The 14,003-nt window shown below is 59.0% G+C and overlaps 1 protein-coding gene across 2 annotated transcripts in view; it reads left to right on the top strand.

Annotated features, from left to right (window-relative positions):
* CMIP (c-Maf inducing protein) overlaps positions 1–14,003 on the top strand; it is a 226,339-nt gene that overhangs the window by 200,085 nt on the left and 12,251 nt on the right. For both annotated transcript variants that reach the window (XM_047712345.1, XM_047712346.1), the window contains 5 exons: positions 465–818; positions 9,268–9,333; positions 10,554–10,580; positions 10,874–10,922; positions 13,449–13,556. In XM_047712345.1, the coding sequence (XP_047568301.1) occupies positions 465–818; positions 9,268–9,333; positions 10,554–10,580; positions 10,874–10,922; positions 13,449–13,556 (604 nt within the window). The remainder of the gene's footprint in view (positions 1–464; positions 819–9,267; positions 9,334–10,553; positions 10,581–10,873; positions 10,923–13,448; positions 13,557–14,003) is intronic.

Genomic DNA, 14,003 nt, shown 5'->3' with positions numbered 1-14,003 from the left:
CCATACATCCGTTTTTCTCAGTGAACACCTGTTAACGCGTATCGTTCTTCCAGGTGGTTGAAAATGCTGTACCTGGGGTTCAGCCAAGAGCAGGGGTGGACAGGAGGGAGACGCAGACTGCAGGAGGCTAGAATTCTGGGGTCTGGGATCCCTGGTGGAGAGCGGATGCTGAGCTTTCTCACCTGGCCAGGGATGGGGCAACAGAGGTGAGGCCTGGGCCTGCCCAGGGGGAGAGAAGGGCAGCGAGACTCCAGATGCAGCTGGAAGCAAAGGCACTTAGTAGGTCTCATAGACGGCCAGGGGAGGCCCTGCAGTGGAGGTGGCCGCAGAGGCCTCACGGGTAGCCCACGGCTCCACCACCGGGTTCAGGGAGGCCCTTGGCACGGGGGAGCCCACAGCCCGTGTGATGGTTCGGGGCCGCGTGTGGGTGGCCGTGCTCACACTGTTCTCCCCTCTCCTGCCAGCCGCGACAACTCCCCCAGCCTGAAGGAGATCCGGAACGGCTGCCAGCAGCCCTGCGACCGGAAGCCCACCTTACCTCTGCGCCTTCTGCACCCCAGCCCGGACCTGGTGTCTCAGGAAGCCACGCTGTCCGAGGCGCGGCTCAAGTCGGTGGTCGTGGCCTCCAGCGAGATCCACGTGGAGGTGGAGCACACCAGCACTGCCAAGCCGGCGCTGACGGCCAGCGCGGGCAACGACAGCGAGCCCAACCTCATCGACTGCCTCATGGTCAGCCCCGCCTGCAGCACCATGAGCATCGAGCTGGGCCCCCAGGCTGACCGCACCCTCGGCTGCTACGTGGAAATCCTCAAGCTGCTGTGAGTGTCCCCTTGGCGGGCCTGTCCCCAGTCGGGCGGGAGAGCGGGGCTTGGCGGGGCAGCGTGGGCATGCTAAGTGCGTGTGCACACGTGTGCAAGTGTGCACATTGGAGGTGTGCGTAAACGCGACGGGCGCACAGGACGCAGATTCGGGACGTGAGGACACACATTTGGGGTGTGTATGTCTGTGGACGTAAGCTCTGTGCAGGATTGTGTGCGTGGGGATGTACAGAGGGCTGTGTGTGTTCATGTGTGTGCATAAGTGTGACCTATATAGGTGTGTCCCTGAGGTTGAGAATGTGTAGGTGAGCTTCTGCCTCCAGCCACCAGGATGGCCGTGAGCCCGTGGGCCCCCAGGTGTGTCTGCGAGTGTATGAATGTCCTTACATTTGGCAGAGGGGCTCACTCTGGGTTTGGGAGTGCATGTGTGTGTTCAAGGGCTTTGGCTGTGTGTGGGTGTGACAACACAGGTGTGGTTGCCCGAGCGTGTGTGTGTCTGCATGTAGGAGGCTGCATGGATGTGGCTGTATGTGGGATTTTCTCTGTGGGTCTGTGTGTGTCTGGAGTGCCGCTTGCGTGTGTGTGCACACCAGTGTGCGCGTGTCAGTGCTCGTGCTGCTTCTGTGCTTGAGCAGCTGGGCGTGCTCCCTCGGGGTGAGCGTTTGTGCACCAAGCTTGGAGCGTGCGTGTGTGTTGCTGTGTGTGCCCGTGCACATATGCCCGTGAGCCAGCACATGACTGTGTGTACTTTGTATGCATTTCGCATCAAGTCCCAGTGCCCTCGCTCCCAGCCTTGCCCAGTGAGCAGGGACAGAGTGGGGCGTGCAGAAAAGTCTGAGGAGACAAGGGACCCGGGTTGGCTGTGCTTGGTGCCTCCCTGCGCTCGGGGCTTCGGACCCATGCGCCCACCACCCCCCGAGCCTCAGTTGTGTGCATCTTGAATGAAGGGATCTTAATATTTGGCTCTCGGGGGTCCTTCCAGTTGTACTTACTCACACTTGAACCACCCGGACCCGTCTTAAACTCACATGTACCTGGTTCCTGGAGGCACCGACGAAGGGACCCCCTTGGTCTGGAGACCCCAGCAGATGCCTCCTGTCCCCGCTCCCACAAGTCCTGTTCTTCAGACGGAGCTCTGCGCTGCCCTTGGGACCGAGTCTGGAACCCAGCATTTCCAGGCGCAGTCAGTGGTGGCTGGTGGGCTCTTCAGAGGGATTGTGGGCATGACTGTGTGGTCATCTCCAACCAGTGCGAAAAGGTCTACTGACTGGGTACCAGGGCCCCTCGATCCAGGGGGGCACCTGGCTCCTGGGGCTGGTCAGTGTTGCGGGGCCGTTGCCAAGTCCGGGTTGTTGCCCAGCTCTGCCAGTCGGCTCTGCCTCTCTGGTGAACGTCGAGTCGCTGCCGAGCACACCCGGGGGCTGCAGGGTGGAGACGCTGCAGTCCTGGCAGCAGAGGCCCGCGGGGGGCACAGCCACATTGAGCCAGAGGAATTCCAAATTCTGCTCAGAGGGCGTTGCTGAGAACGCATGTCAGTTTCTTTAAAGCCGGGGGCAGCCCCCGCTTTCTCCCGGGAGTGGTGATCAGCCCTCCCGGGGACAGGTCGGCCATCGCCCGCGTCTCGCCTTGGCCCCCTTACTTCCTCCAGCTGTTCTCCATAAACACCTGGAACTCCCGGGCCTTCTGCTGGCTCGCGCCCGGACTCAGATTTCTCATTAAGCACTGAGGATTTGCGTTTCATTATGCAGTTGACACACATTTTTTTCCCCTTCTTCATAAACATGCTCACAAATGAGGATTCTCTTCCCCCCGTCTGGATGCAGTCCTAGCTGCTTTCCAGAGGAGCACCTCACCCCTGCCCGGGGCTCTCCACAAAGCAGGTTTATATCTGTGGAAGCCTTTTGCACCTTGGGGTCAGGGGGAGGCTCGGCACAATTCAGACCCGAGACGTTTTTCCAGAGCCCGCTGCCTGTTTGTGGTGATGGCCCGCTTGAGGCCCTCAGACATAGTGACCCCCACACCCCAGCTGCTCCAAAGGATGGTGCTTCGGAAGAAGCGACAGATTCAGAGTCAGACTGCTGGGTCCTGAGCTGTGGAGGCCGGGGCTGGCTTGTGGCCTTGAGTGAGTTCCTTGGTCCTCTCTGAGCCACGGCTGCCTCCAAGCACGAGCGTAAGATGGACATTCCCTGGGCACTCGGGCAGCGTAGACGCCTCGCAGGCACAGACACCAGGCAGGTGGGAGTTACTACACTTGCTGGTTACAACGGTGTTTCCTCTATTTTAAGATACCGTTGGGAGTGAAATCCCCCTCGATTTAACAGCAGCGCTTTGAGAGGACAGAAGCCCCAATATGGCATTCCGTGCACGCCTGGATCACAAGAAGCGTGTGTTGTCTGTGAATTGAGGACGTGTGGCCACCTCACTTAGCCTGCTGTATAACTGCGGGCAGTGTTCTCGGCTCCTGGGCCTCAGTTTTCTTGTCTGTACAATGGGTGTCATGACATAGGGCCTTTCTCACCATAGGGCACTCTCACCCGCTGGAACACTTGCCAGTGAGTATTATGTGTAAAAAGGAAAGAACAGAGGATCTAATACAGAACAGGAGGGAGCTCTTAACAGAGCCTTGTGGGGGCCAAAGAAGCCCCACTTAGAGCAGGCACTGCTACTCCCCGAGAGTGTGGGCAGCCCAGCCCATAGCCCCCGATTAGTTGCCTTCCCACAGGAAGGCCTGTGCATCACTGGAATCTGACACCCTTGAAAAGTAACATAAGCCCCAGGAAGTTGCCCAGAGACCCTTAAAAAGGAAAACTCTTCCCAGCGCAGGCCAGCATCACTCTGTGAGGTCCAGGCTGGGTGGTACGATGGAAAGAATGTGGACTCAGAAGCAAGACCGAGCGAGCAGGCTCGGGTCTGTGGGGTTTTGGAGTCTACCTCTTAACCTGAGAGGTAAAGTGTGCCGTTCACACCTTTCTTCTCCTTTATCAAACACTTGCCACACACATACACCGTGCCTGGTCCTGTGCCCAGTGAGAGGGGCCCGACTGCTCTCCTGCTCTCAGTCCCTCTGCATCTAAGCAGCGCCAACTAGGAAAACCAGTGACATCACCCGCTTGGTGGGATGGAAGAAGGAAGGCTGCCGGCCCCTGGGAGGACACCGGCAAAGGGGACGGGCTTCTGTCCAGGAAGAGAAAAGAGCAGCCATCATGAGTGAGCAGTGGTCACATCCCATCTTCTGACCAGCTCAAATCCGGCTACTTGATCTTTTGCAAACACCCACGTTTTGAAAGAGGTCTTGTTGGGCTGGAGGTGAGTTGGAGGACACCTCGTCCTTCAGGGGCCCTCAGGGAAGATGCAGACAAGACTTGGGGTCGTCCTAAAGACTGGGCAGTGTAAGTAGAATGTAGGAGGCGAGCGTCTGCGTCGCCCAGGACAGCACTGCTCAGTCAAGACTGTTCCGGCCAGATGCCGCGCCGGTGAACACGGAGGCTTGGTGCCGGGAGCTGTGGGGATTGTTCAGGGGCTTGGAAACGCTCTCCGACTAGGAATGGCTGAAACAGATTTCAAAGGCTGAGAGTTGGAGAGGGAGGGTGGCTGGGCCGGAGGGACCAGGAGAAGTCCCAGAGCATTGCTGGAGTCTGACACCCCCCACCCCAGGGGCCACCGCATTGTGCCCTCTGGCTTGTGGCCTGAGAGGCCTGGGGTTCGGGTTGGGTGCTGGTGTGGGAGCAGCTGTCAGGGCCAGTGTGCTGGGGACTTGTGGCTTCTCAAGGCTCGCATGGCGCACCTGCCCTCTGGCCGGGGCGTCAGCTGCTGTTCTGTGGGTAGGATGGGCTTTCCCCCCGCCCCGGCACCATGCAGAAGTTCTGGAAGTCAGGAGGAAACCAGGTGCTGGGAGGAAGCATCTTGTCCCCGGGACGGCTTAGACCCCTGGTTCAGGCAGCAGCTGTCACGTTGGCTCATGGTTCCGCCGGGCGTACTTTGTGTGTCTGCCATGCCAAAGCAGCGGCTAGCTGCCCCAAGCCCTGGGAACCACCCTGTCCCCATTTCCTGTGTCCACCCCCTCACCTGCCCAGTTTGTCTCTGGTGTTACCTATGCCCACCACAGCAGCAGAAAGGTGGTTCTCAGCCGTCTGGCTTCTGAACCCCCCGTGGAGTGCAGTGTGAGGCTGAAGACCTGGGCCTCTTGCTCACCAAGTCTAGCTTGCCCCCGATTAGCTCTGTGACCTTGGGCAGCTTCCCTGACCTCATTGGGCAGTCGAGGGAGTCTAGAGCCAGCTAGCTCCATTCATGGGAGGACTGCATGTCAGGTGGTGGACGCCTACAGCTCGTCAGAGGCCTTTGGGATACTCAGGGGAGTACTGAGTACTCAGGGGACCTTAGCTCCCTTTCCTCCATGAGCACAGGGAAGGCCTGGCCACCTCCTTCCCTGGAGCTGGGCGGGCAGGCCTCTCCCAGCCTCATCACCATCCTTCCTTCCTTCCCAGGCCAGCCTGGTCCAGCAGCCCTGGGGCTGGTGCCACTCTCCACATGCTCGTGGCAGATGTTCTGCTGGCCACGGGTGTCCCACACCCCGTCCCTTGGGCTTGGCTAGCCCCTGGGCACCTGCCCTCTGCCCAGCACACCGGTGCACCCCAGACTGGTCAGCCCCAGCTCCTGGTCAGCAGGGCCAGGAGCTAACTGCCAGCTTGAAGCTGGGCCCAGCTGAGGCAGGAAAGGAGGTCCACTGTCCTCTTCCACTTTGTGCCTGTGTCCCCCGCTCACAGTCCTGTGTGAGCCGCCAAGAAGGAGGCCGAGCTCGAGGCCGGGAGCCTGAGCTTAGCACCCGGGGAACGCAGGCAACCCGTGCTGTTCTACAGAATGGGCTCGTCGATGTCCCCTTCTGCTCAGGAGTGAACTTAGGCCAGGCTGTGCTGCTGTCCTGAAGGCCAGCAGATGCCTGTCACGGCCCCAGCTCCGTGCCCTCTGACAGCCACTGATGAGCGCTTTAAAGTCCCCTCAGAGTTTCCTGTACTTAATGGCATTTCTACACAGAATCTGTTTTGTTCTTTTAAAGCCAAGAGAAACTAGTAAGTGCCTTTTTCAACAGAGGGAAGTGGCCTCCTGGGCAGGTGGGAGCAGGAAACGTGACGTCATGCTGTTCAGTGAATAGGACCACAGACACGGGTTCCTAGGTTCCAGCCCCAGCTCCTCCTGGCTGTGTGACCCTGGGCCAGCACTTACCCTGAGAGTTTTCCCATCTGTAGAATGGGGATGGCCAGTGCGTCCAGCTCAGCAGGTTTCTCGGAGGGTCCAGGGGCGGATCCCCGTGTGCGTTTGGAATAGCCTCTGCTCATAATGAGCTCTGGCTACTAAGTTCACTCCTGTTACTTCTAGATTTGCAGGAAACCATTTGCTGGAAAATTTTAGATTTGCTGGAGTCAGACAGGTGAGGGCCGTTGTGGGGAGGGGTTAAAGGGAAGACAAGCTTGCCACAAAAATCAGTGACTCCCGCCCCCCAAAAAAGCAGCCCACAGGTATGGGGTCACAAGGGGTCTTCGTATCCCGATGTGCAGCCAACAGGCCTGTGGGCTCGCTGGGCCTGGCCACCTGGCACGAGGCTTCGGATCCTGGCTCCCCGCTTCCCAGCTGTCTGAACACAGGTGGGGCCTCAGTGTCACCTGTGAGGCATGTGTGATGCCCTCAAGTGCCAGTCCTGAGGCGTCCACGAGCAGGTTTGTGCCTAGTGCACAGCCTCATGAGTGCTTAGCTGACCTGCACAGGTGGCATCGTTAGGACCGAGGTCAGGCCCCCAGACACCTCTGGGAATTCTTTTCCACAGTGGGAGCTGGGTTCTGAAGGCTGCCACTTTCTCACTGGTGTGTCTGCGGGAAGGTAGGGCAGGAGAGAGCTGTCACCAGAGGGCTGTGTAAACGGTACCTTGTTGGTGGGGTGCCTTCTGGTTCCTGGGGATCAGAAGGTCTCGACTGTCTTTTGGTGTAGAGACATGTGGCCTGTAAACAGATAAACAACATATTGGGAGGACCATGAGGGACACATGTCGAGAAAGCTCCTCAGGCCAGGGGGGCAGAGGAGCACCCCCAGATGGTGGTTAGAAGCTTGAGAAACACCAGATCCTAAGTGGAAAAGAGACCCAGGACCACAGGCCCCTAATTCGGGTTTGGATCCTTTCCCTGCCCAGGCCAGTCCAGGCCCATCGGGCCCCTCCTGTGGGCCACGCCAGGTATCAGTAGAGGTCCGACTGTGGCCCCCTACCCCCAAACAGAGACCCTTGGAATGAAGGGTTCAGATACCCACTTCTGCCAGAACCCAGCCTCCTGCCCAAATCAAGACATCTAGGTCAGATCTAGGTCAGAAGGCACGCTCGAGTGTGCAGCTGAGGACACACGCTCTGCCACTTGTCAACATCCCCTTCCACTTGGGAGTGAGCACCAGGCCCTGTCTGCGTCTCTCGGACATGTGCTGGGGCCGCAGCTCAACAGGCCTCTTCCGGGAGCCAGCCCTCTGCCTGGCCCGGTGCCCAGTCCAACAGGTGCGGAGATAAGGTGCGGCGCCTCCCGGGGGTGCTGCCGGCAGGGCGTGCACACACCTGGGCACCCGGAAGTCTTTAGCGTAGGAAGGGCCGCTCCGGTGGCTTCCCTGCTGGGTAGGGCTAAAGCACTGGGACTGCAGAGGTACCTGGCTGGCGTCGGGCAGTCAGTGAGAACTGGCTACCTCTGGGTTTGCTTTCTAACACAATCCCCAAAACCAGAGCCACCGGGGAACCCAGGTCTGGGGCTGTACCCGGTATAGGCGCTGGGCGGGGCAAGGAGAGGTCACGGCCCCAGAAGCCCCCCGAGGTCAAATTCAGAGGATTAGCTGGTGATTTGTACAAATAGGAAACGTGGTGGGCCTCATTTTCCTCCTGCAGAACGGGTTGTGGGAATTCAGGGCCTCGTGGGGCATCTGGGAGTGTTAACAGGGGCACGTGTGAAGGTTCTAGTGCCTGGTCAAGGCCCGTCTGTCCGCAGGCCGAGGCGCTGCCGTGCCCCACGTGTTCCTGCCCTTGCCCCTCCCGGCTCCTCCTCGGGGGCAGTTGGCAGAAGCTGTTCTGGGGGGCAGGATGGAGGCCCTGCCGATGGCACAGCAGCCTCCGGGAGCTGTCACTTCCCTTCCTGAGACCTCTTTCTGTGGCACAGCCCTGCGGTCACCTGGCCTGTAACAGACTCGTTGTGGTCAGTCCGCTCCCATGGTCTCAGCGGCCCCGGCCTGCAGGAGGCTCAGCCCGGTGCAGCTCTCGTTGTCGTTCGTGCCAGTGTCCCTGTTCTCAAACGGTCTGTCCCAGGCCGGGGTGTGGGCAGGACCTTCTAGTGCCTGGTCCCACCGGAGGCCTCCACGGCCGTCCGTCAGAGCCGGTGAGAGTCAAGCCTGGATTGGATTCCTCACCCGCCGCGGCTGTGGTAGCTTGCACAGTTGACTTCTCTGTGCCTCGGTTTCCCCATCTGTTGAGTGAAGCCGATCTTAGTTACTTCACTGTGAAGAATAAGCGAACAGAGCCAAAGCCCGGGCGTCATGCAGCTCTGTCCCAGCTACTAGGTTTTGTTCCATTAGGATGATTCTCCCGTGGTTGTTACTGTCATTTGCAGGAACTGTTTGGTTAAAACGCTGTTATCTGGACATAGGAGGAGAAGCATCTCATAAATAGGGCGGCTTGACCCAGACTGCAAATAAGTAGCATGTAACTTTTATTTTTTATGAGTCAGTCTATACATCTCCCCCTCTGTTCTGGTCGAAGATGAGAATGCCTCTGCATCCCCAGCATAAGCCTCCTCTGCTAGGCAGCTCAGCTGGCCGCAGCAAAATTATACAGACCGGGTGGCTTTGGCAACAGAAGTTTATTTGCTGGCAGTTCTGGAAGCTGGGAGTGTGAAATCTCGGTGTGGGCGGGGTCGGTTTCCTCTGGGGCATCTCTCCTGGGCTTGCAGTGAGCTGCCTTCTTCCCGGGTCCTCACAGGGTCCTCTTCCTCTGTTAGTGCGTGCCCTGGTCTCCTCGCCGCATTGGGACGTAATCACGCTGGGTTAGGGTCCCCGCACCTCATAGCCTATTTTACCTTCATTGCATCTGTGTCTCTAAACACAGACACAGTCTAAGGTTCTGGGGGTAGGATTTCAACCCGCTGATTCAAAAGTCAGAAGGAGCAACGATCCGGTGACCTGGGTGCAGAGGTGGGGTGGGATGAAACCCCAGGGAGCTGGAGGGTGGGCCCCTTCGGTTGCCGTGAGGAAGCCTCAGGACGGATTCTGCCCACCAGGCCCGGAGACACCAGCTGCTTGTGTCCCCAGACCCTGGAAGCAGAGTTGGTACTGTGGGCTTCTCTGCCAGACCCCGGCCCCCTTGGGGGCCCTCCATGATAGCACATGGTAAACCTCTCCTTGTCCAGCCCGAACCTGACCGCCGCCCCTCTCTTCCGAGGTCCGACTATGAAGACTGGAGACCGTCCCTGGCCAGCTTGCTTCAACCCATTCCATTCCCCAAAGAGTAAGTCCCACACTGGTCTCGGGCCTCCGTCGTCCACAGGTCGCCCCGGGAAGACCACGGACAGCGGTGGGAGACGGGGAGGTTGGTCTTCCGCTGTGGGACCCCCAGGGAGGCACCACCACCCCTGACTCCGAAAAATGGGGAGATGACCTCACCGCAGCAGTAGAAGGACTCAGTGAGCTGGGAAGGCAGGCAAAGCCCTCCCCACCAGGCCTTCATGCAGAGAAGTGAGCCATTTTGATCCTGCCTCCCATGGGACCAGGACTGCCTGCCTGCGCTCTCAGCGACAGCCACAGTGAAATCATAGGCCGATGCACACAGAATTACCGTCTGTGCCATCCCACCGTACCCTGAACGCACTCTCACTGCACCCATTACCGTTATGAGCTCATGTTCCACGGCAAGCTGGGCCAGGAATGGGCCCTCCGTCTCTCTCCTGCCGGCCCTTATCTCAATACTGAATTTACCCGAGGAAAATAGGGAGAAAACTGTGTGGCCGATAATGGCCTGAGGAGAAGGCTTTGTCTGAGTAACCAGGCCCTAAAATGCCTCCAGGCCTCTGTTTTGACAGATGTGGAGAAACCAGGCCTCGGGAGGCAGCTCGGGGCTCCCTCAGGAGCCGATTAACGAGCCGGTGTTTATGAAATGCAGCTCTCCAAGGGGGACATTATGCCCGGTAATTGCCCCATTTGCTGGCCTGGCCTCCCCCTGGGGCGCCCGGGACTCAAGACCGGAGAAATCTGACTCCGGAGAGCCACGGCTGTCTCCAAAGAACAGTGGCGTCATTGGCTGCATTTGCTGTCCCCATGGCCCCGGGGACACACGTGACAGTGGGCCCATGATGCAATTCACTTGGAGAATGGTCCCCGAACGCCCCCCGATGTACAGCAGTAATTAGCGCAGCCGTGCCTTCGCGGAGGAACAATTACCAGGCACACCTGGGTCACGGCCATCCACTCAGTGCTGCTGCCGTCTGCAGGCGCGGGCCCCGGGGACCCGGGGGGCTCCGTCTAGTCCCCTCCCTACCATCTTTGCCTCATCAGAGGAGGCCTTTGTTGTGCAGTTTCAAGGAGGGACAAAATGTCCATGTTTCATTGTCATCCTCCTCCGCATTCTTCGGATCGGACAAAGCCTCACCATCCCCAGAGGACGATCTTCAGATCGTGGTGGGTTTCAAAAGCCCCCCACTAACGGCAGTTTTCCTTCTCTTTCCGTTGCAGGGCTCTTGCACATGAGAAGTTCACCAAGTGAGTATTGGGACAACACCCTGGTTCCCTCCTTCCGGTGCAAGCGCCCTGTCTCCCGAGGCCATCCCCCGTGGCCAGCCCTCCTTCTGGCCCCTTCTCGGTCACGTGCATTCTGGAAGGCAGCTGTGGCTCCTCTTGGAAGCCCTGCACCACCTGTCCAGGCGCGTCTGGGCATTTCCTGGCCCCGGCCAGCTTTGCTAGGTTCCCCGGCCCAGCCCTCTCCTCAGCCCCCACCATGGTCCACGCAAGCCAGGACCCTCGGAATGACTCTGCCGCTGCCCCGTCTCTTTCAGGGAACTCAAGTACGTGATCCAGAGGTTTGCAGAAGACCCACGACAAGAGGTGAGGCCTCCCTCACGCCCTCAAAGGCACCCTGTCGGGGCTATGGCAGGACGCCTGTGGGCCTCTCCAAGCCTTCTGTAGCCTTCTGTCAGGGCCTCCTTGTCTCCCACGGGCATTCAGAACAGTTGACAAAGGCTCCTCGCCTTGTGCATGAACACAGCCACCCCCTTGTGATGGGGGAGCCTGGCCTGACATCACAGGCTAGAAACTCAGGCTAGCTAGGGGTGGTTGCCCACCAACGGGCTGTTTCTTATGGGGGCACAGGCCTTGTCTTAGGGCCAGGCTGGCCAGGGGTTCCCAGCCCGCTCCAGGATAGCAGCGGATCCTCCGTAGGCCACCGTTCTGAGAGTCAGCAAGCTGGGAAAGGCATCGGAGCAGGGATCTGAGCCGGCTTTCCTTTCCCGAGCATGGCAGAGGCCTCCCAGATGGGCCACTGTGTCCCTCCAGTATCTGGGCTTCAGGGAGAGCTCAGCTTCCCCCCCAGAGGCTGTGTGAGCAGGAACTCGGGTGGCCTGGCATCCTCCGTCCACTATATCCGCAGATGACAGCTGGTCTTGCTTTGGTGCTCACCGTGTGTTAGACACGTGCGTTTTCTCCTTGAATCCCCCCCACAAGCACGAGTGGGTCCTGTCATCACATCACCCCCATTTACGTCGGAAGTACTCTCCTCTTAGAGTGGAGAAACCTGAAACTGAGGGACCTCCCCAGGTCACACAGCTGGTACCTGGCCCAGGCAGGATCCAAACCCAGGGAGTGAGGCTCCGGAGCCAGTTGAGTGCCCAGCTCTGCAGCGGACACACGGGGCCAGACGGGGCTGCGGGAATGAGCTGGTTGCTGGCCTTGCCCCGTGGAGCTCACAGCCCCCTTCTCTGCAGGCACGGGTCCTGGGATGTGAGGGGATCTGGCCTCCAGATGGGGACAGACCAGGACACGTGTGCCCCCAGCAAAGCGGGAGGTTAAGGATGAGCAGAGGAGGGAATGATTTCTTCTCCTTGGTGGAGCCAGAATATCCTCTCCTCAGGCCCCACGGTAAAACCGTTCTAGAAGGATCAGGTTCTAAAACACCTTGATTCTAAACCCTGATTTCCAAGGTGGTCCTCAGGTGCAGTGGGAAAAAGCAAAAATGGCCGATAGGGAGTTCCTAAGTGGCCGGATACAGTGCTGGTCTAAACCGTCCTTCCTTCACTGTGTGTGAAGACGGATTCTCCGAATTCCCCTGGAAAGTGAGCCTCTAGTTCAAACACAGACTTTGAAGCTGAAGAATAAAAGTGGTCCCAGCTGCTTCCCAGAGAGGAGAGGCAGAGCCAGGTGCTGGCAGGGAGCGTTCCAAGAGCTCGGTGCCATCCGCAAGGCCCCAGGGGACTGGTGAGCAAGGGGCCAGGTTTGCTGGGGATGCCCTGTCCCCAGCACGCCCCTCACCAGGCCTTGCTCCAGGCTCCCGTGTGCCTCTCCCTTTGCTTCTCTTTCTCCTCCTCGAGTCCCTTCCCACCGTCTCCCTCCGGAAGAAGCCACAGTTACAAGTCGTTTGTATTTACTGAATAGAGTTCCGTACTCTTGATTCCTTATTTCTTTGAAGCAGACAAATTAACATTTGATATTCTTCCAACTCCAAGGGAAAAATCAAAGCCCCACCGCCTCCTTTTCTGTTTACTTGTGTGTGGGTTGGGATCAGCTACGTGTCTGCAAGTGAGTGGCTTTTGGCAGCAAATTGTCCTTCAGTCCTGAAGGAAATGATGGGACACATCTCTCAGCTCTCTTCCGAGGACAGGGAGGAGGGAAAGAAACAAAGGCCTTTGTCTCTCTCTCTCTCCCTCTCTCTCTGCAGTGATAGGAGGGGCCAGGGTGGATGTGGAATTCCTTCCAGACACACGCACGCATATGTGTTTGCACGCTCGCGCACACGTGCCCACCCACACACTGACACGCGGAACTCTGGGAAGGCAGTTGAGACCCACAGAGAGAGCCATGCTTGAGCATGAAACTGTCCCACCCGGGACCGAGAGCCTTCCAGGGAGAGGCACAGACTCGGAAGGAGGTGCAGAGCTCCAGCGGAGGAGAGGCAGTGGGTGCCCTGAGAGCGAGCAGGACAGAGGATGGAAGGGAGCTGAGGGCAGAAAGCCAGAGAGAGGATTTAGAGGTGCAGAGGGAGAAGGGAGAAAAAAGAGCTCCCCCCCCCCCCCCCCCCCCCCGAGAAGGGCAGAGGAGGAGAGGGGATGAGTCTGAGCGGTTGCTTCGAGCCTCTCTCCCCCCTTATTTGGCCTCAGACTTGCTTGTGTTCAGGACGACTAACCAAACCAGGCCTGGCCCTCCCTCCGTCGGTGCTGAAGGTGTATTTCTGGAGTTCCCCAGTGTGTGGATACCACACTTTTCCCCAAAAGGCCTTCCATGGTATTTAGTAGGAGGTGGGAGTCGCTGGGCTAGAAGTGAAACAGGTTTCTTTACTTCGGGACTTGTCTGAGCCTTTACCGTTGACCTGTCTCCCTTGGGCCCTCGGGGGCTGACCACTGTGCCCTTCATCTGCCACAGGTGCACTCGTGCCTGCTGAGCGTGCGGGCCGGCAAAGACGGCTGGTTTCAGCTCTACAGCCCTGGAGGGGTGGCCTGCGACGATGACGGGGAGCTCTTCGCCAGCATGGTATGTGGGGCGGGACCCCTCACTAGGCGCGGCGGGCAGGCCCTGGGTTTGCCTCTGCTGGCGAGGTGGGAGCTGCCCCAATCCAGTGGTGGTGGCCAGCCTGGGAATTTCCAGGGTGCGTCGAAGCTGAAGATGTAATAAGGTGACGGCCACAGGTGTCACGTGCTGTCTCTCACCTGAGCAGGCGCCCAGCCAAGGGCTTGAAACTCCTGCTCTCACACAGTCCCACTCAGCTCCGTGAGGAGGTGACACTCACTGTCACTGCACCTCGAAGACAAGGTGCTGAAGCCTGAGGCGCTCCGCGCCCAAGCTCCCAGCATCCTCAGGCCAGCTCAGCATGAGCCCCTGAGGGCTTGGTGTGCACCGGGGTTCCAGAAGGCACTGCAGCCGCACGGGCTCTGCCGACAGAGGCCAAGGTCAGGATGGTCGTCTCACCTTGGAGAGGAG

This window comes from Lutra lutra, chromosome 17 (genome assembly GCF_902655055.1).
Source record: "Lutra lutra chromosome 17, mLutLut1.2, whole genome shotgun sequence".
NCBI lineage: Eukaryota > Metazoa > Chordata > Mammalia > Carnivora > Mustelidae > Lutra > Lutra lutra.
This window is presented reverse-complemented; position numbering and strand designations above follow the sequence as displayed.